The 21,608-nt window shown below is 38.3% G+C and overlaps 1 protein-coding gene and 1 pseudogene across 5 annotated transcripts in view; one reads left to right on the forward strand and one right to left on the reverse strand.

Moving 5' to 3' along the window:
- DENND4C (DENN domain containing 4C) overlaps positions 1 to 21,608 on the reverse strand; it is a 147,000-nt gene that overhangs the window by 84,643 nt on the left and 40,749 nt on the right. For all 4 annotated transcript variants that reach the window (XM_050761312.1, XM_050761309.1, XM_050761311.1 and 1 more), the window contains 4 exons: positions 16,145 to 16,466; positions 3,866 to 4,118; positions 2,208 to 2,277; positions 1 to 173 (listed from right to left, as the gene is read on the reverse strand). In XM_050761312.1, coding sequence (XP_050617269.1) covers positions 1 to 173; positions 2,208 to 2,277; positions 3,866 to 4,118; positions 16,145 to 16,449 — 801 coding nt within the window. In that variant the 5' untranslated portion in view covers positions 16,450 to 16,466. The remainder of the gene's footprint in view (positions 174 to 2,207; positions 2,278 to 3,865; positions 4,119 to 16,144; positions 16,467 to 21,608) is intronic.
- LOC126937707 (guanine nucleotide-binding protein G(I)/G(S)/G(O) subunit gamma-10-like) lies at positions 4,912 to 5,933 on the forward strand (annotated as a pseudogene). Its single transcript, XR_007719821.1, has one exon. The product of XR_007719821.1 is annotated as a guanine nucleotide-binding protein G(I)/G(S)/G(O) subunit gamma-10-like (transcript).

A 21,608-nucleotide genomic window follows, 5' to 3' on the forward strand; every position in this document is an offset into this window, starting at 1 on the left:
CTTTTTGGCTGAAGAACCTGTCAAGACAAAAGTTGAAAAAACTGGAAGTGGATATTTGGTTTCAGGATCCCAGCACTCAATAGTAGCTCCCATGGGAAGGCAGAAGAGAGGTACATCTGATTCCGAGAGTGGAAACGACTCATAGTCCTCTTCCGGATATCTAAAAATTAAACCTTTTGAAGAATGAGACAACAATAAATTTTTTTAATATTTACTTTTCCATAAATTGCATATGATAGATATTAATGGAATATTTTAATGCCAAATTTCAAGCCAATACTTGTGTGGTATTTTAAAATTGATTTCTCTCTTGCTATAACAGAAACTAATATAAACACGTTTACCCCTGATATTTTACCCATTGATTTATAGTTCATTGTAACATAAAAATGTATTAATATACTAGTTGAGATTCCATTCAATCTTGATCACCAATCTTAATGTATTTTCTTCTACACACGCCAACACCTTGTGGAAAATGGTAAGAAACATACAGAAAAATTTACCAACTATTTCAGTTAGTCTTCTGTGAAAAATTCAGGGAAGAGACAAGTGTTACGAAATAATGCTGAGGCAACAGAAATTATCACAGCACCTATACTCATCTTGAGAGAGAAGCAGTGTAAAAGGCATGCAACATGAAAACTAACGAGACAGAAACACTGTGACTAAGTACAGAATACGTGAGACCCGGAAAGTAGGAGCAACGGATACTCTGAAAACCACAATAAAGCCCCCTCAGAATAAATTAGCTACATGGCATCAGTTCATTAGCCTCTGAGGTCATCAATATATAGACCATCTCTAAGTGAAAAACTTCAAAATCAGTAGAATTTTGAGCCCAAATTCAGTATCCAAAACTCTCTATTCTAAAATAAGTGTCTCATATCAAATAACTGAATACTTTGGTCCAGCTTCTTTCTATAAGTTTTTTAAGTGATACCTTTTCTCCACCACCACCAACAACAAAAAATAGGAAATCACACATAAACAACATGTTACAGCAGTATTAATAGTATCACTTTTTTTTTTTTTTTTGGAGACACAATCTTGCTCTGTCACAGACCCATGCTGGAGTGCAGTGGCACGATCTCAGCTCACTGCAACCTCCGCTTCCTGGGTTCAAGCAATTCTCGTGCCTCAGCCTCCCAAGTAGCTGGGACTACAGGTGCGTGCCACCATGATCGGCTAATTTTTGTGTTTTTAGTGGAGACAGGGTTTCACCATGTTGGCCAGGCTGGTCTCGAACTCCTGGCCTCAAGCAATCTGCCCGCCTCAATCTCCCAAAGTGCTGGGATTACAGGTGTGAGCCACCATGCCCAGCCTACGGTATCAGATTTTAAAATGATACTGAATTTTATATGTTAGTTATTGCCATTATTCTTATATTATAAATTAAATGGTTTGGTTCATTAGTATGAATGTTTTTATGAAAATCACGATTTTTTGGATATGAATTCACCTGACTTCCCTGAAGTAAAACTTTATTTCAAGAACTGTGCATAATCAAAAAGTAATTAGCACTGCTTCTTTTCACAAAGAAGTATTCCAGTATCTTTTCTATTTACAACTGGAGCATACCTGTATTTTCAGTTTTTATCCCACCATACCAGTGGAATGAAGAGGTGACACTTAAATCTTTACAGCCCTTGACACTTTAATGTGCAGTAAGAATGTGGCGATAGATTTCTCAAACACTTCATGGCAGAAAAGTTTCTCAGGCCCTCCTCTCCTCCATATAGCTGATTCTTTGCAACAAAGGAGAAAGGAAGCAAGTCCACCTTTCATGGCAAGTAACATGTGGTTTCAAATCAGACACAAAGAGATAAGAGAAGGAAATATAAGAAGTAAAGATGCAGTTTGACACCTTTCTGATTGCCAAAATATAAAAGGTCAGAGAGTAAGCAACTTTCCATTATACTGTTAAGTCTATAAACGTAGACTAAAAGCTTGAATGATTATTCCCCATATGTTTGCTTTGGATAAATGTTTAAATTAAATTAACAGCATGTTTGGTGGGGGTATTAATATATCTTGTATATGTAATATATTTAAGAAAACACATATCTTTATATGCTAAAATTATAGACAATTTTATGAATAGATCAAATCTACAAACTACATAAGGGAGCATAGTCTCTTTTAGCCAAATGTTAATATGCACCAATAACTACAGCAATTGAGACAATTTTTTTTAACTCACTTACCAGCCTTATATGCTATTGCATTTGAAGCAGGTACAGACTTCTTATAACACAGAAACACGCTGGAACCCCACTGTAAAACATAAATTAGGTTTATAAAAAGACAAAAGAGTGAAAAGAAATTGATTTTGTTGGGTATAAACTAAAGATTCCTATTATTTACTCAGAAGAGTATTTAAAACACATGTTTATATAATGAACTATGTAGCATAAAATACAGCAAAGCATGAAGTTCAGAACACTAAAATAAAAGAAGAGAGTAAGAAAATCAAACTGCTACAAAAATCAAACTGATATGAAGGCCATTTCAAAAGATTTAGAATTTCACAATCACTCAGAGATTGCCCCTTCTTGTAAGACACAGCACAAAGCGAAGTGTGCACTGGAGCCCAAACTGGGGAAGACTGGGGTCACTGGAGTGCTATGAGGTCATCACCTCCAGAGGCAACCCTGTCCTCACTAATTGTTCTGGGTGCATTTGTCACCTCTGCCTATACAACATTAAGCTAATATTAGTTTGACCTCAAGATATTTTTCAAAGTAAATCTGAACCAAAAGTAAGCTGTAGTCTTTAAAAACTATGAGTCGAACATTTATGTTCATTTTCTTCTTTACTAGAGTCCTTTTAAAGAGTAAGTATGCATGGGTTGGGTGCAGTGGTTCACGCCTGTAATCCCAGCACTTTGGGAGGCCAAGACAGGTGGATCACAAGGTCAAGAGATCGAGACCATCCTGGCCAACCAACATGGTGAAACCCCATCTCTACTAAAACTACAAAATTAGCTGGGGACAGTGGCACACGCCTGTAGCCCCAGCTACCTGGAAGGCTGAGGCAGGAGAATCACTTGAACCCAGGAGGCAGAGGTTGAGGCAAGCCAAGATCGCGCCACTGCACTCCAGCCTGGGCGACAGAGTGAGGCTCCATCTAAAAAAAAAAATAAGTTTGCAAAACTGCAATATTTTCTCTTGAGCCCAAGAGTTCAGGAGCATCCTAGGAAACTTAAGGAGTCCCTGTCTCAAAAACAAAAACAGGCCAGGCACGGTGGCTCACGCCTGTAATTCCAACATTTTGGGAGGTCAAGGGAGGCGGATCACTTAAGGTCAGGGGTTCAAGACCAGACTGGCCAACATGATGAAACCCTGTCTCTACTAGCCTGTAGTCCCAGCTACTCGGAATGCTAAGGTGGGAAGACCACGTGAGCCTGGTGGGGGGTCAAGGCTGCAGTGAGCTGTGATCGCACCACTGTACTCCAGCCTGGGCAACAAAGCAAGACCCTGTCTCAAAAAAATAAAAAAGCAAAAACATCAATGAATGAATGAATGAATGAATATAAGGAGAGCTTCTACCCACTCTAACCCCGCAGTTGTCCCCAAAGACACCACTGAAATTCAAAAGTGAATAAAACCTTTGTTAATGTAATATAGACAATATTAGGATTTATTCCCCCCCAAATATCCCTGACTTAAAGATGAAATTATTATAAATCATGGGATAGGATTTTAAAAATTATTATAAATCATAAAAATTAGGAAATAATAAAAACAAGCATCATGAATATATAAAATGTGAGTAAAGTATATACCCAACAGTAAACAGGAATCCAAAACATATCCCTTTTCGTTTTCATATGAAACTTTGAAGATGAAAACTTTATTCTTACCATTCCACAATTTAAGTTTTTGTCAACTTTGCAGAAGGTATGAGGAGGAGTTTCTCCTTTGCTGGTTACAATAACACAGATATCAGTTACAGCCAAGGAATTCTGGGGTCGAACTGGAGAAGCCCTTCGATAAGTGATAAAGATTCTTTGTGAAGTAGTTGAACTATTGTTGACATTGGCACAGCGACCATAGGGTGTGGCTAGGATCACTTCACATCCTGGAATAAGCCGTTCTTTCCCTTCATATAGAACTCTGCATGGCAGGAAGGGGAAGAAATAGATATAGATACATACATACACATATATGTACATATATATAGTACATGCATTTCAGGTTAATGCTGGTTTTCTTCTTGAAACCAAATAAAATTTTTTTCATCTCTCCTAATGTTTCCCAAATCTTCACTACAAACCAAAATTAAAATTATTCCTTTGGGAACTGTAAGTCTCTAAACTATTTTTCAAAAGCCAAGGCATAATTTAAGAAGTGTAAACAGGGCCGGGCGCGGTGGCTCAAGCCTGTAATCCCAGCACTTTGGGAGGCCGAGACGGGCGGATCACGAGGTCACAAGATCAAGACCATCCTGGCTAACACGGTGAAACCCCGTCTCTACTAAAAAATACAAAAAAAAAACTAGCCGGGCGAGGTGGCGGGCGCCTGTAGTCCCAGCTACTCCGAAGGCTGAGGCAGGAGAATGGCGTGAACCCGGGAGGCGGAGCTTGCAGTGAGCTGAGATCCGGCCACTGCACTCCAGCCTGGGCGACAGAGCAAGACTCCGTCTCAAAAAAAAAAAAAAAAAAAAAGAAGTGTAAACAGGATTGAACAACTTGATTTTGTATTACTTATTACAAGAAACATGAAAAAAGAAAGCGGCAACACCACAAACATCTTCAGGTCAATTCCTAGAAGTTTCACTAAGTATTCAGATGTTTTCATAAAAATTCGCTTCATAATTTGTCAATTTTTTAGCTTTAAAAATCCTCTGAACACTATAAAACATTATTTAAAGAAATTAAAGAGCTAGGCCCTCGGAGCCCAGCGCCGCCGCCATGTCCTCCGGGGCCAGCGCGAGCGCCGTGCAGCGCCTGGTGGAGCAGCTCGAGTTGGAGGCTGGCGTGGAGAAAATCAAGGTCTCTCAGGCAGCTGCAGAGCTTCAACAGTACTGTATGCAGAATGCCTGCAAGGATGCCCTGCTGGTGGGTGTTACAGACTGGAAGTAATCCCTTCCGGGAGCCCAGATCCTGTGCTTTACTCTGAAGACTCGAGAGAAGTACGCTGAGGAACGCCTTCAAGCACAAAGTGACTAACGACTGCCTTTAAGTTTCAGGAAAACACTTTTCCCTAACTCTAATTAGAGATGTTTTAGCCCTTTCCTGTGGCCTGGCCCTATAGCGAAAATCACAGAAATTCATGAGTTTCTACTTGAGTGAGGAAACTGGGTGAAGGAATAGAGTTTTAAATAGTAATAGCCTGTTTTTTTGTGCAAGTACTTTTATACATAAGACAAACAAAAACCTTACCACCAAATATACCAAAATGCACCTGTTTCGTAAGTGAGTTACTAATATTTCTATACCTGGAATATCATGTATGTTTTATTTACTGGATGTTTACATTTTAAGAAGGAAAATAGTTGTGTTTATTTAAACTTGTAAACTGTTGTTCCTGGAAGATATTTTTACCATAAAAAATGTGTTCTTTTCTCATGAATTCACAATTCCTAAATGAATACAAGAAAGTACAAATTGCTGGGAGGAAGAATAGGCTTTACTAATTGACTGATGTCTTGATTTTTCTACATGGGAAGATTGTTTTATTTTTAACACTAAATATAGGAGCAGTTTCTTAGCAAACTTTTTTGGAAAAGTTAACGTTATGAAGTGCATTAGGCTGCCCCATCGTGTATATAAATGAAGCAGATTCGATCTTTGTATTCTTAAGTTCCTCTACTTTGTAGTTGTGGCTGTAAAGAAATACAGAATTTCATATATTTAAAAATGTTTAAAATGTGACCCACAGAACATTGTAAATGGTTAAAAACTAACATGAAAATATTACAACCTAAAATAATTCTTAACGTCACAATTGTTTTACTTTGATGTGCCTTTGATTTAATTTGGAACACTTTTTTAGATGGATACATTATTCATGTTTGTAACAGTCTTTGAAGAGCTTGGAAATAAAATTTCTTTTTAAATAAAAAAAAGAAATTAAAGAGCTAAATAAATAGGACATCTCATGCTTATGGACAAAAAGACAATGATGGCAATACACTCAAATAGATTAATAAAAACTGAATTAATTTAATTCAATTTTCAATTTGATTAATGAAAACTGAAAAATTAATGAAAATTGACAAGATGGCAATACCCTCAAAAAGATTAATAAAGTCAGTGCAATTCCTATCTAAATCCCAGCTGCCTTTGTTTTTTCTTGTCAAAGCAATCTGGAAAAAAAAGAAAGCTGGAGGACTCACACTTCCCTACTTCAAAACTACCACACATCTACAGTAATCAGTGCAATGTACTGGCATAAGAATAAACATATAGATCAACAGAATAAAATGGAGAGTCCAAAATTAAGCCCTTATATTTGCAGTCAATTGATTTCAACAAGAGTGCCAAGACAATGCAATCAGGAAGGAACAGTCTTTTCAACAAGTAGTGTTGGAATAACTGGATATCCACATGCAAAAGCATGAAGCTGGACCCCTTCCTTATACTACTCATCAAAAAACTAAAAATGGATCAAAATCAATGTAAGAACTGAAACTGTAACACTCTTTGAAAAAACAGGAATAAATCTTTGTGACCTTAGGTTAGAAAAAGCCTTCTTAGATATAACACCAAAAGCACAAGCAACTAAACATGCTAAGTGAAAAAATAAAAATTAAAATTAAAAAAAAAAACAGTCACAAAGACCACATACAGTGATTCAGTTTTTAAGAAATGTCTAGAATAGGCAAATCCATACAGACAGAAAGTAGATTAATAGTTACCTAGGGGTAGAAGATGGGAAAGAATACTAAACAGTAACTGCTAATGGGTATGGGGTTTCTTTTTAGGGTGATGAAAATGTTCTAAAATTAATTGTGGTGGCAGCTGCACAACTCTGTAAATAATACTAAAAACTACTGAATTGTACACTTTAAGTAAGTAAACCATGAGACATGTGAACTGTATCTCCATAAAGCTGTTAAAGCCCAACTAACATTAAAATATACTATAAAGCCTCTATATTTAAATCAGGAGAGTATTAGCAAGTAAGTGAACAGAAAGACAATGAAACCGAAGAAAAATCTAGTATATGATGAAGGTAATATGTCAATATACTAAGGGAAGAATGGATTTTTAAATTTAATAAGCAGGACTTAAATAACTGGATTGTCATTTGGAAAAAAAATAAAATTCTGTCTAAACTTCACACTATACACCAGAAGGGGATCCCCCAGCGGATCACAGATCTAAACATAAGGAATTAAATCATACTAATGCTAAAAGTATAACTAGCAGTGGGAAAAGACTATGACTCAAAATCCAGTAGCAATAAAACATGGGAATAGAAAAATAAACTACATAAAATAAACATTATATGACAACGAACACCATAAGCAAAGATAAAAGACAAGTTGACTGAAGAAAATACTTGACAACTTATTTCACTAAAAGCTCATCTTCCTAATACATAAAAAATATCCTTTAAAAAAATCAAGGTAAAGATTAAAAATCTGTTTATAGTATAAGCAAAAGAAAAGAGAAAATCGGCCCTTAAACCTATGGAGCAATGATTACCTCAATGAAATTACTCTGATATACCATTAATATCTGTGAGATTGACAAAAAATATAAAAGACCACATATTTTGTTGATGGGATGTGGATTAAAAAAAAACACACATGGCAGAATGTAAAATGGCACAAACACTACAGAGAAAAATTTAGTAACATTTAACAAAATTATTTACACATTTATCTTTTAATCCAGCAATTTTTTCTAGGATCTACCTGAAAACATACCTCCAGAAATACATAACAATAAATCCACAGTTATTCATCAAAGCATTCTTTTAATAACACAAAACTGACAACAACCCAAATACCCATCAGTAGAGGTTTCATTGAATAAAGTAAATACATCCGCACAAGTAAGTATTATACAGTCACACACAAAAAATGAGAAAGATCTTATATTCAGATATAGAATGATTCCCAGTATATACTCTTAGGTAAAAAAGGCAAAGTACAAAATATGGTATAGAGTACATACATTTTGTTTAAGAGAAAGAAATAGGCTGGGCACAGTGGCTCCTGCTTCCTTTCAATTAGCTTAGCAGACAAATGAAAAAAATGTCAATTTGTAGGTGACAAGTATATTGCTCATTATTCCACAGTCTATCATCTAGGAGAAAAGAATACTTGTGTTTATTATAACAATTTGTTAACTTTTCATATATTTGAAATTTCTCAAAAAACAAAAGAGCTGGAGAAACAAATCAGTTGAAAGCCAATGAATCTGACAAAGGGAAGAAAATAAGAACTTCATATGGTCTATGATTCTGTATCTCAAGAACTGCATCTGGGTGGGCACGGTGGCTCACACCTGTAATCCCAGCACTTTGGGAGGCCAAGGTGAGCGGATCACCTGAGGTTTGGAGTTCCCGACCAGCCTGACCAACGTGGAAAAACCCCATCTCTACTAAAAATAAAAATTAGCCGGGCATGGTGGCAGATGCCTGTAGTCCCAGCTACTGGTTGGGGGAGGGGGGCGCAGAAGTTGCAGTTAGCCAAGATCTCACCACTGCACTCAGGCCTGAGCAACAAGAATGAAACTCCGTCTCAAAAAAACAAACAAACAAACAAAAAGAAATGCATCTGATATATAAGATAACATACTGCCCTGTTTAAATTATACAGTCACGCACCACATAATGATGCTTCAAGCACAGACTGCATATACTATGGTGGTACCACAGATTATAATGGAGCTGAGAAATTCTTATCACCTAGTATTTACAATACTATACCTTTTATGATTACTTTAGAGTATACTCCTACTTACAAAAAAAGTTAACTGTAAAACAGCCCAGGCAGGTCTTTCAGGAGGTATTCCAGAAGGCATTCTTATCATAGGAGACAGCTCTATGTGGGTTACTGCCCCTGAAGACCTTCCAGCGGGACAAGAAGTGGCGGCGGAAAGCAGAGATAGTGATGATCCTGACTCTGTAGGGCTAGGCTAACATGTATCCTTTTTTCTTAATTTTTAACAAAAGAGTTTAAATAGTTAAAAAAAAAAAAAAATCCAGGCACAGTAGTTCATATCTATAATTCCAGCACTTTGGGGGACCAACGCAGGATTGCTTGAGACCAGGAGTTCAAGAACAGCCTGGGCAACATAGGAGGACCTCATCTTTGCAAACAATTTCAAAATAAGAAAATAAAAACTGGCCAGAGGCGGTGGCTGACGCCTGTAATCCTAGCACTTTGGGAGGCCAAGGTGGGTGGATCACTTGAGGTCAGGAGTTCAAAACCAGCCTGTCCAATATGGTGAAACCCTGTTTCTACTAAAAATAAAAAAAAATTTTTTTAAAAGCTAGATGTGGTGGCATATGCCTGTAATCCCAGCTACTCAGGAGGCTGAGGCAGGAGAATCACCTGAACCCAGGAAGCAGAGGTTGCAGTGAGCCCCAATCATGCCACTACACTCCAGCCTGGAAAACAGAGTAAGACTCTGTCTCAAAAAGAGAAGAAAAAAAGAAAAGAAAAGAAAAACCAAAAATAAAGTTTAAAAACCAAGCCAGTCCCAGCTATTCAACAGGCCAAGGCAGGAGAAGGATCACGAGCCCAGGAGTGCAATGCCAGCCTGGGCAACAAGGCAAGACCCCATTAAAAAAACTTTTCTTTTAATTTTTGCCAGGCGTGGTGGCACATGCCTATAATCTCAGCACTTTGCGAGGCCGAGGCAAGCAGATCACTTGAGCTCAGGAGTTCAAGACCAGCCTGGGCAACATGGCGAAACCCCATCTCTACAAAAAAAAAAAAAAAAATTAGCCAGGAATGGTGGCACGCACTTGTAGGTCAGCTACTGAGGAAACTGAGGTGAAAGGATTATCGCCTGAGCCCAGGAAGTAGAGGCTGCAGTGGGTCTAGATTGTGCCACTGTACTCCAGCTTGGGCAACAAAGTGAGACCCTGTCTCAAAAAATAAAAAATAAAAGAATAAATTTTTTAAATAAAATGTTAAAATAGAAAAAAACTTAATAAAATGACAATTTAAAGAAAGCAAAATATTTTTGTACAGCTGTATGGTATTTGTGTTTTAAACTAAGTATTATTACAAAAGAATCAAAAAAATTAAAAACTTTAAAAGTTTATAAAGCAAAAAGGCTATAATAAGCTAAAGTTAATTTACTAAAGTCTATAGTAGTGTACAGTAATGTCCTAGGCCTTCACATTCACTCACCACTCACTCACTGACTCACCTACAGCAACTTCCAGTCCTGCAAGCTCCATTCATGGTAAGTGCCCTATACAGGTGTGACTTTTTTTTTAATCCCAGATTTTTACTGTACCTTTTCTATGTTTAGATATACATATACTCACCACTGTGTAAGTTGCCTACAGTATCACCCCAGTAACATGCTGTACAGGTTTGTAGCCTAAGAACAATAGGCTATAGCTGCATATGTAGTAAGCTACGCCACCTAGGTTTGTATATGTACACTCTATGATGTTCACACAACGACAAAATCGCCATAGAACACACATTTCTCAGAACGTATTCCCATCATTAAGTGATACATGATTGTACTTTATAGTATATATGATATTTCTATGGGAATATCAGACTTTACATATTTTAACTTAACATATTTTCTAGAGAAAAGTACTATTTTAATAAATGCCTCATCTCGGTTTATAAAACAGTAAAAAAGACAAAAGTTTAGCAACAGTTTTTCATATTAAATTTAATGAGATGAGTGTCTGTATTTCCAGTAGCTAATAGGCTTTCCTACTGTAAACAGAGAAGCTAATAGGTTTTCCAAACCCCTTCACACTAGAGTGGGGAAAAAGTGGAGGGAAAGTGAGGAGAAGAGGCCAAAACATTTAAGTCAACAGACATTAACAATTATTTGATCTGGAGAGAAATATTAACCATCAGGATTAGCTTAAGGACAACCATAATACTCTAGCAAACCTTATCAGTAAACTAGTGTAACAGAAATCAGAAGCCTTAGGAACTACAAGATGTGTATGAAAAAGCCACTTGCAATCTGAAAGCACCTAAGTATAATTACATAAGTCATCATTTTATTTTTAAGTTGTGCTCCTAAACCACAAGCAACAACAATCTTTCAGAGATTCACATCTTTCAGTTATGACTGTATGGGAGGGGTGGCAGGTGGGCCTGTCAAAAGATGGACTCTAAAAGACAACTGGCCCGGCACATTGGCTCACTCCTATAATCCCAGCACTTTGGGAGGCCGAGGTGAGCAGATTGCTTGAGTTCAGGAGCTCAAGACTAGCCTGGGCAACATGGCAAAATCCCACCTCTACAAAAACTACAAAAACTTACCCGGGTATGGTGGTACTCGCCTGTAGTCCCAGCTACTTGGGAGGCTGAGGTGGGAGAACCACCTGAGCCCAGAAGGTGGAGGCTGCAGTAAGCTGTGGTCACACCATTGCACTGCAGCCTGAACAACTGCAGTGAGACTCTGTCTCAAAAAAAATTCTCCTTATTTTTATATATCAAAAAAACAATTTTTTTGGCCGGGCGCGGTGGCTCAAGCCTGTAATCCCAGCACTTTGGGAGGCCGAGATGGGCGGATCATGAGGTCAGGAGATCGAGACCATCCTGGCTAACACAGTGAAACCCCGTCTCTACTAAAATACAAAAAAAAACTAGCCGGGCGAGGTGGCGGGCGCGCCTGTAGTCCCAGCTACTCGGGAGGCTGAGGCAGGAGAATGGCGTGAACCCGGGAGGCGGAGCTTGCAGTGAGCTGAGATCCGGCCACTGCACTCCAGCCTGGGCGACAGAGCGAGACTCCGTCTCAAAAAAAAAAAAAAATTAAAAAAAATAAAAAAAAAATAAAAAAAATAAAAAAAAAAAAAAAAAACAATTTTTTTAATTAAAAAAAAAAAGATACTAAAAGAGGGAACAGTGAATGCTGGAACACAAAATAAGTACCTGGCTGGTTTCCCTTCAATTGACATGGAGGTTACCACAATTTTATCCTACATCCTTAAGGATATTACTTATCTTCTTAAGGAAACCGTACAGAAAAAAGAAAAACAGAACAATAAAATCATTAAGGTCACTCCACTGCAACCAATACTCTGTGTTTACACCCATTTTAACTTACTTTCTTCTTGTCAAAGAAAAAGCCCCTTCCAGCAGGGCACAGTGGCTCACGCCAGTAACCTCAACACTTTGGGAGGCAGAGGCAGGTGGATCACGAGGTCAGGAGTTCAAGACCAGCCCGGCCAAGATGGTGAAACCCCATCTGTACTAAAAATACAAAAGCTAGCTGGGCGTGGTGGTGGGTGCCCGTAATCCCAGCTACTCAGGAGGCTAAGGCAGAGAACTGCTTGAACCCGAGAGGTGGAGGTTGCAGTGAGCCAAGATTGCACCACTGCACTCCAGCCTGGACAGAGTGAGACTCTGTCGAGGAGAGGGGAGGGGAGGGCAGGGGAGGGGAGAGGAGAGGAGGAGAGGAGGAGAGGAGGAAAGAAGGAAAGAAAGCAGGAGAGGGAGAGGGAGAGACAAGAAAGAAAAGAAAGAGGGAAGGGAAGGAAGGAGGGAAGGAGGGAAGGAGGGAAGGAGGGAAGGAAGGAAGGAAGGAAGGAAGGAAGGAAGGAAGGAAGGGAGGGAGGGAGGGAGGGAGGGAGGGAGGGAGGAAGGGCCCCTTCCACTAAAAGCTAAAAGCTAGTCCAGTCACCTATGCTGTCTACATCATCCCTTCAATAATAATATTCTATAAAATATCTCCTCTTTTTCCTGTATTTCCTACCCTTCCTTCTCCATTGATTTCTTCCTTCAATATGAGAATGTTCTAGGTTATTCCCTGGGAGGAAGGTTAAAAAACAACCCTTGAATTCATATATCTTCACTCTCTAGGTATTTTAAACCACTGCTTCTAGAAAGTTTGTTAAAAATATTTTTTTTTCTTCTGAGACAGGGTCTCTTGCTCTGTTGTCCATGCTAGAGTGCTACAGTGGCAAAATCAGAGCTCACTGTACCCGCCAACTCCTGGGCTCCACTGATCCTCCCACCTCAGCTTTCTGAGTAGCTAGGACTACAGGTGCATGCCACCACACCTCACTAATTCTTTTTTAATTTTTTATTTTTTTTTTTGTCTTCAGAAGGAGTTTCACTCTGTTGCCCAAGCTGGAGCCCAGTGGCGCGATCTTGGCTCACTGCAACCTCCACCTCCTGGGTTCAAGTGATTCTCCTGCCTCAGCCAAGTAGCAGAGACTACAGGCGCTCGCCACCATGCCCAACTAATTTTTGTATTTTTTTAGTAGAGAGGGGGTTTCACCATGTTGGCCAGGCTGGTCTTGAACTCCTGACCATGAGTGATCAGTTTGCCTCCGCCTCCCAAAGTGCTGGGATTACAGGTGTGAACCACCACACCTGGCCCTTGCTCATTTTTATTTTTATTTTTATTTTTTGTGAACTCCTGGCCTCAAGCAATCCTCCTCCCACCTCAGCCTCCCAAAGCATTGGGATTACAGGTGTAAGCCACCACACTGGACCAAAATACAGATTCTGATTCAGTAGGTCTGGAATAGTGCCTAAGTTTCTGAGTTTCTAACAAGCTTCCAGGTCTTTTGGATAATACTGGTCCATGTGCTACAATTTGAATAGTTAGGCCCTTAACTATCTGCCCCTTCCCTTAAAGTCAAGCTTCTAGGGGAAAAAAAAAAAAAAGCTTTTATTACTCCAATTCCCAATCATTTCTAAACCCTGTCTTTCTAATCTGGCTCATATGCTCAATGACCCTATAAAGCTGAAAGATCACCATCCTAACTATACTGACTTGAAGGAAAACTACAGTAGCTAAACAGGATGGACAATACTAACGGAGTTAAACAAATGCTGCATAAAGGTCAAGTAAGATAATATAAAGACAAATTATCCTTTGGTTTTGAAAATTTGAAAAAAATGAGGACTTCTTAAACTTCTTTTTTTTTCTCTTTTTCAGCCTAAGTTGTCAACTTCCATGGAATATGAGTATCTTTATAACAATTTCACTACAGCTCTAATGCAACAATAGTGGGAGATGAGCTTAACAAGTGGTGGTCAAATGGCTACCCCTTAATACCTGAACAACTATAAAGAGAATAATCAGCGGACAGGTGTGGTAACTCACGCTTGTAACCCCAGCACTTTGGGAGGCTGATCCCCTAAGGTCAGGAGTTCAGGACCAGCCTTGCCAATATGGTGAAATCCTATCTCCGCTACTAAAAATACAAAAATTACCCGGGCATAGTGGTGCACGCCTGTAATCCCAGCTACTCGGGAGGCTGAGGCAGGAGAATGGCGTAAACCCGGGAGGCGGAGCTTGCAGTGAGCTGAGATCCGGCCACTGCACTCCAGCCTGGGTGACAGAGCGAGACTCCGTCTCAAAAAAATAAAAAATAAAAAAAATAAAAATAAAAAAATAAAAAATAAATAAAAAATAAAAATAAAAAAAAAAGGCTTCATGAATCAGAAAAATTTGGATATGTGATGATACTAAGGAACTAATCATTTTTAAGGTATGGTATCATACTTACATCAAAAGAAAGATTCAACAAAAGAAAATCAATGTAATACATAAGAGAACACAGGAAGAAAAAATACATGACCATCTCAATTGACAAAAGGCATCTGATAAAATTTAACACAATTTCATGATAAAATCTCTCAGAAAACTAGGACTAGAAGAACATTTCTTCAACATGATAAATGGTATTTAAAGAAAAGTTAGTTAACCTCATACTCAACAGTAAAAGACCTAAAGCTTTCACTGAAATTTAACTAAAATCAGGAATGAGACAAGATGCCTGCTTTCACCACTGCTATTCAACATATTAAAAGTTCTAGTCAGAGTAATTACATGCACACACAAAAAGTATCCAAACTGCAAAGGAAGAAGTAAAACCATTTCTATTTGCAGATGACATGATCTTATATATATATTTTAAAAGTCCCAAAGAACCCACAAGTTATTAGAACTAATAAATTCGCAAAGTTGCAAAGTGCAAGATTAGCACACAAAAATCAGCTGTTTCTATACACCAGCAACAAACAATCCAAAAATTAAGAAAACAACACTATTTATAACAGAATCCAAAAGAATAAAATACCTAAAAATAAAATTAATCAGAGTTAAAAAACACACAATGTTGCTTAAAGAAATTAAAGAAGACCTAAACGAATGGAAAACATTCCACGTTCACAAGCTAAATTATTTAATATTGGAAAGATGACAATACTCTGCAGATTAATCTAAAGTTTAATGTAATCTCTATCAAAATTCCTACTACACATTTTGTATAAATAGACAAGCTGATCCTAAAATACTTGCCAGGATGTTCCCAAATATCTATAATATATTTTAGTAATGGTAATGATAATAAACACCCCAATACATCACATGTATATATGGTAAAGTTTTATAGGTATTCTAAGAGCACATCCTTTTTACAGAAGAGTCAAGGTAGCCATTTGGAGAAAGGGTGGACCTTTGTAGGCATTTACAAAAAAGAATGTCCTTCATTGGTAGACTAGATACTAGACACTTCATGAAAACTATAGCACTTATCTGTAAACACCCTCCTCCCAGCATTAAAAGCCACACAGTACAATTGTATTTAAAATAGGACTGCTCTTTAGTTAAACAAGTACAGGTCTTCACAAAAACTCACTGCATAACCCAAGCAGCTCCTTAAAATGATAGTGTATTTATTATAGCTTCTCGTTTTATTGTGTTTAATTAATAATCTTATTTGATAAGTACAACAGAAACAAAATGACACTTTAAGGTCTAATGTCTTCATTTCAATATTATTTTGAAAGCAAATGATCTAACAATTCAAGTGCAATGCAGAGAAATTCAATAAGGGTGGATACTGGCATGTAATATATTACTATAATGAATCCTGAAGTAACCATAAAACTATCAATAATAATAAACTATCAGTAATAATAAAACTATCAAGGATTTCAAATTCCTACTTCCATGGCCCTTAAATAAATTTTATTCCTTCACTATAGCAAAGAAAATAAGTCACCATACCCAATATCTGTAAGGGGTGGTTTATCTCTCCCTCTCTTATAACAGAGGAAAAGTTCTGGGCTTTTCAGACTTCCATAGTTCAAGTTTGCTTGAAGAGCTGATGGAGTGGCTTCTACACAGGTGTAACCTTCAGGTACTGTTTCTCCAGCTGATTTGATAATAATGGCAATGTCTGTAATTGGAGCTTTAGGTCCAGTTGACTTAGTATCTAAACGATTTATTTCTTGATCCAAAAGAGTAGATGTGTCAGTGAGACCAGCTACAACAAAGTAGTCTGTCACTCTTGGTCCTTTGTCTTCCATCATGGCTGCTACTGTATTTCCTAGAAGAGGGAGGGGAAAGATATCAATAAAATAAAATGCTTTATCCTGACAAAAATTAATATATCCTTGAGTTAATAATCATCAACTAGCACACTTCCCAGCTGGATTTATAATCAAACTGTCTTTCTGAGAAGAAGGCTGCTTTTATCATCTTGTCAGCTAGTAAAAGTGAAAGTACAAGTTAACAGCATCAATTCATTTGTAACACAACTATAATCTTTTCATATTCTATTAAGAATAATTAAACTGGGGCCAGGCACGATGGCTCATGCCTATAATCCTAGCACTTTGAGGGGACAAGGTAAGCAGATCACCTGAGGTCCTAAGTTCGAGACCAGTCTGCCCAACATGGTGAAACCCTGTCTCTACTAAAAATATAAAAATTGGGCTGGGCACGGTGGCTCACACCTATAATCTCAGCACTCTGGGAGGTAGAAGTGGGTGGATCACCTGAGGTCAGGAGTTTGAGACCAGACTGGCCACCATGGCAAAACCCCATCTCTACAAAAATACAAAAATTAGCTGAGCATAGTGGAAGGTGCCTATAATCCCAGCTACTCGGGAGGCTGAGGCAGGATAATCACTTGAACCCAAGGGGCAGAAGCTGCAGTGAGTGCAGACTGCTCACTTCACTCCAGTCTGGGTGAAAGAAAGAAACTCCATCTCAAAAAATAAATAAAAATAAAAATAAATATTAGCCAGGTGTGATGGTGTGCACCTGTTAGTCCCAGCTACTCGGGAGGCTGAGGCATGAGAATCACTTGAATCTAGAAGGCAGAGGTTTCAGTGAGTCCAAATTGCACCACTGCACTCCGGCCTGGACGACACAGTGAGACTCTGTTTCCAAAAAAAAAAAAAAGGCGGGGCCCAGTGGCTCACGCCTATAATCCCAGCACTTTGGGAGGCCGAGGTGGGTGGATCACTTGAGGTCAGGAATTCGACACCAGCCTGGCTAACATGGTGAAATCTCGTCTCTACTAAAAATACAAAAATTAGCCAGGTGTGGTGGCGGGTGCCTGTAATCCCAGCTACTCAGGAGAATTGCTTGAATCTGGTGGGCAGAGGTTTGCAGTGAGCCGAGATCGCGCCACTGCACTCCAGCCTGGGCAACAGAGCAAGACTCCATCTCAAAAAAATAATACTAAACTGTCAGAGGTGGACTACAATATTTTCCTTTGGACTACAATATTTTCCTTTGAGCAAAATGTACTTAATGAACAATATTCAGATCATTCAAAATATCATTCTAAGTTACAGAAGTCTTAGAGCTAAACTCCACATTTAAATAAATTGAGCGCATCATTAGTCAAGATCTAAGATCAGAAATATTAAGGTAACAGTAATAAATATCATTAAAGCAGTTCTCAACAATCCAGTTAGAACTCTTGTGCTTTATAAGAATTAAACTTTCCATAAACACTATGTAAAATAAGTAAGCTTAGGAATCATTAAATATTTTATATCTAAAAATGCCAGATAGAGCGTAAGAAACAACAACCAGTAAAACCATTACCAGAAACCACAATCAAGATAGTGAAACATATCCAGGTCGGGCACAGTGGCTCATGCCTGTAATCCGAGCACTTCGGAAGGCTGAGGCGTGCAGAACACCTGAGGTTGGGAGTTCAAGACCAGCCTGACCAACATGGAGAAATCCCTTCTCTACTAAAAATACAAAACTAGCCAGGTGTGGTGGTGCATGCCCGCGATCCCAGCTACTCGGGAGGCTGAGGCAGGAGAATCGCTTCAACCCAGGAGGCGGAGGTTGCAGTGAGCCGAGATCATACCACTGCACTCCAGCCTGGGCGACAACAGCAAAATTCCATCTCAAAAAAAAAAAATGAAAGAAAACATATCCATCGACACCAAAATTTTCTTGTTCCTCCTTCATTATCTCTCCTCCTCAGGCAACAAGTTATCTGCTTCCTATCAATATAGATAAGTTTCTAGAATTTATATAATAAGCAGACTCATACAGTATGTATTCTTTTTTCTCTGGCTTCTTTACTCATCATAATTATTTTGTGATACATCCACGTTGTTGCTTATATCCTTTTATTATTGAGTGGTATTCTACTGTATGAATATACCACAATGTTTATCCATTCATCCATATTAATAGACATTTGAGTTATTTCCCATGTGAAACCATCACAAATAAAGCTGCCATGAATATCCATGTACAAATCTTATGGACATAATGCTTTCATTTATCTTGGGTAAATTCCTAAAACAGGATGGCTGGATTAGGTGTATATAGTTCTAAAAAACTGCCAAATAGTTTTATAAAGGGAGTGTACCATTTTTTTCACTCTTGTCAGCTTTGAGAGTTCCAATTGTTCTACATCCTCTTAAACACATTGTAAGATCAGTCTTTTTAATTCAGACATTCTAATCAGTATGTAGTCATATCAACTTCTAGTTGTATTTCTATGTAATAGCAATGAATAGAAATACAACTGATTTTTACATATTGATCTTATATAATGCAATCCTGCTAAAATCACTTATTAGTTTAGAGCAATTTTGTAGGTTCCATCGGACTTTCCACATAATGTATCTGTGAAAAAAGACAATTTTTTCTTCTTTCCTTCCACTGTAGCTGCCTTTTATTTCTTTTTCTTGCCTTATTGCACTGGCCAGTACAATGTTAAGATAAATGGTAACCAAAGATACCCAAATGATCAATAGACAAATATGCTTATCACTGGTCACAGCAGCACTATTTGCAATAGCCAAAAGGTGAAAACAACCCAAGTAACCATCAAGAGATGAATGGATAAAAAAAAATGTGATATAAACATACAATGGAGTATTATTCACCCATCAAAAAGAATGTAATGCCGACATATGGACAAAATAGAAAAACCTTGCTTTGTCTTGCAACTTGGGTATGAGCTCATCCACAGTAAAATAAAGCACCAAGTAGATTCCTAAAGTTTCCAACTCCAGGCCCCAGCTTCTGGACAGCATTTCTAGACCCATCCTAGGCCAAAAGGGAACCCTCCACCCTGAAGGGAAAAACACAAGCCAGCTACATTCACAACCCGCTGAATAAAGAGCCCTTGGGACTTGAATAACATCAGTGGCAGCCAGGCAATACACTGTACTGGCAAGACCCAGTACTGTGCTGGTTTCAGGTCTAACCCAGCACAGTCCCAGTGGTGGTGGTTGCAGGGGTGCTTGTGTCACTCCTCCCCTCAACTCCAGGCAGCTAGCTCAGCATGGAGAGAGATGCCATTTGTTTGGGGGAAAATAAGGAAAGAGAACAAGAGACTGTGCTGGTAATCCAGGCAATTCTGGCTATTATCCAAGACCACTAAGGTCATACAGCTATAAGTCTACAAGAGTCACGGCATTACTGGGCTTAGGGTGCTCCCTAATGTAGATATGGCTATAGAGACCAAGGACTTAGATCAAAACAATCAATTACCTTTGAATACTTAGAAAGCTTTTTCTAGAAGGATAGGTACAAACAAGCCCAGACTGTAAGACTACCATAAATACCTAACTCTTCAATGCCCAGACATCAACAAACATCACAAGCATCAAGACCATCCAGGAAAACATGACCTCACCAAACAAACTAAATAAGGCACCAGTGACCAATCCTGGAATGACAGAGATATGTGACCTTTCGGACAGACAAGTCAAAATAGCTGTTTTGAAGAAGCTCACTCAAATTCAAGATAATACAGAGAAGGAATTCAGAATCCTATCAGATAAATTTTAAAAAGAGATTGAAATAATTTTTTAAGATCAAGCAGAAATTCTGGAGCTGAAAAATTCAACTGATAAACAAAAATGCATCAGAGTCTTTCAATAGCATAACTGACTCAGCAGAATAAAGAAATCGTGAGCTTGAAGACACACTATTTGAAAATACAGTCAGAGGACCGGACACGGTGGCTCAGGCCTGTAATCCCAGCACTTTGGGAGGCCGAGATGGGCAGATCACCTAAGGTCAGGAATTCGAGACCAGCCTGGCCAACATGGTGAAACCCTGTCTCTACTAAAAATACAAATTAGCCAGGCATGGTAGCAAGCGCCTATAATTCCAGCTACTCGGGAGGCTAGGCAGGGGAATTGCTTGAACCTGGAAGGCGGAGGTTGCAGTGAACCGAGATCACACCGTTGCACTCCAGCCTCGGTGACAAAAGCAAAACTCCACCTCAAAACAAAAAATAAAAAACAACAAAAAAAAAAAAAAAAAAAAGAAAGAAAGAAAAAAGAGAAAACAGTCAGAGGAGACAAAATAGTAAAGAATAAAAAAGAATGAAGCACACCTACAAAAACTAGAAAATAGCCTCAAAAGGGAAAATCTAAGAGTTATGGGCCTTACCAAAAAGGTAGAGGAGAGAGAAGTGGGTACCAAGTTTATTTAAAGAGATATACTACAGAGAACTTCCTAAACCTAGAGAAAGATATCAATATTCAAGTACAAAAAGGTTATAGAACAGCAAAGAAATTTAACTCAAATAAAATTATCTCTGGACATTTAACCATCAAACTCCCAAAGGTCAAGAATAAAGAAAGGATTCTAAAAGCAGCAAGAGAAAAACACATAGCATACAAAGGAGCTCCAATGTGTCTGGCAGCACACTTCTCAGCAGAAACTTTACAGGCTAGGAGACAGTGTATGACATATTTAAAGTACTGAAGAAAAAAAAAACACTTTTATCCTATTATTTTCAGTATATCCACTGAAAATATTATATCCACTGAAAATATCCTTCAAACATGAAGGAGAAATAGACTTTTCCAAACAAATAAAAGCTGAGGGATTTTGTCAACACCAGACCTGTCCTACAAGAAATACTAAATGGAGTTCTTCAATCTGAAAGAAAAGAACATTAATGAGCAATAAGAAATTACCTAAAGATACAAAACTCCCTGGTAATAGCAAATACATAGACAAATACAGAATATTAACACCATAATTCTGGTGTGTAAACTACTCATATCTTGAATAGGAAGAATAAAAGATGAACCTATCAAAAATAATAACTACAACCAGGTGCAGTGGCTCACGCCTGTACTCCCAGAACTCTGGGAGGTGGGAGTAGGCAGACGGCTTGAGTTCAGGAATTCAAGACCAGCCTGGGCAACATGGCAAAACCCCGGCTCTACAAAAAATACAA

The sequence above is a fragment of the Macaca thibetana genome, chromosome 15 (assembly GCF_024542745.1).
Source record: "Macaca thibetana thibetana isolate TM-01 chromosome 15, ASM2454274v1, whole genome shotgun sequence".
NCBI lineage: Eukaryota > Metazoa > Chordata > Mammalia > Primates > Cercopithecidae > Macaca > Macaca thibetana.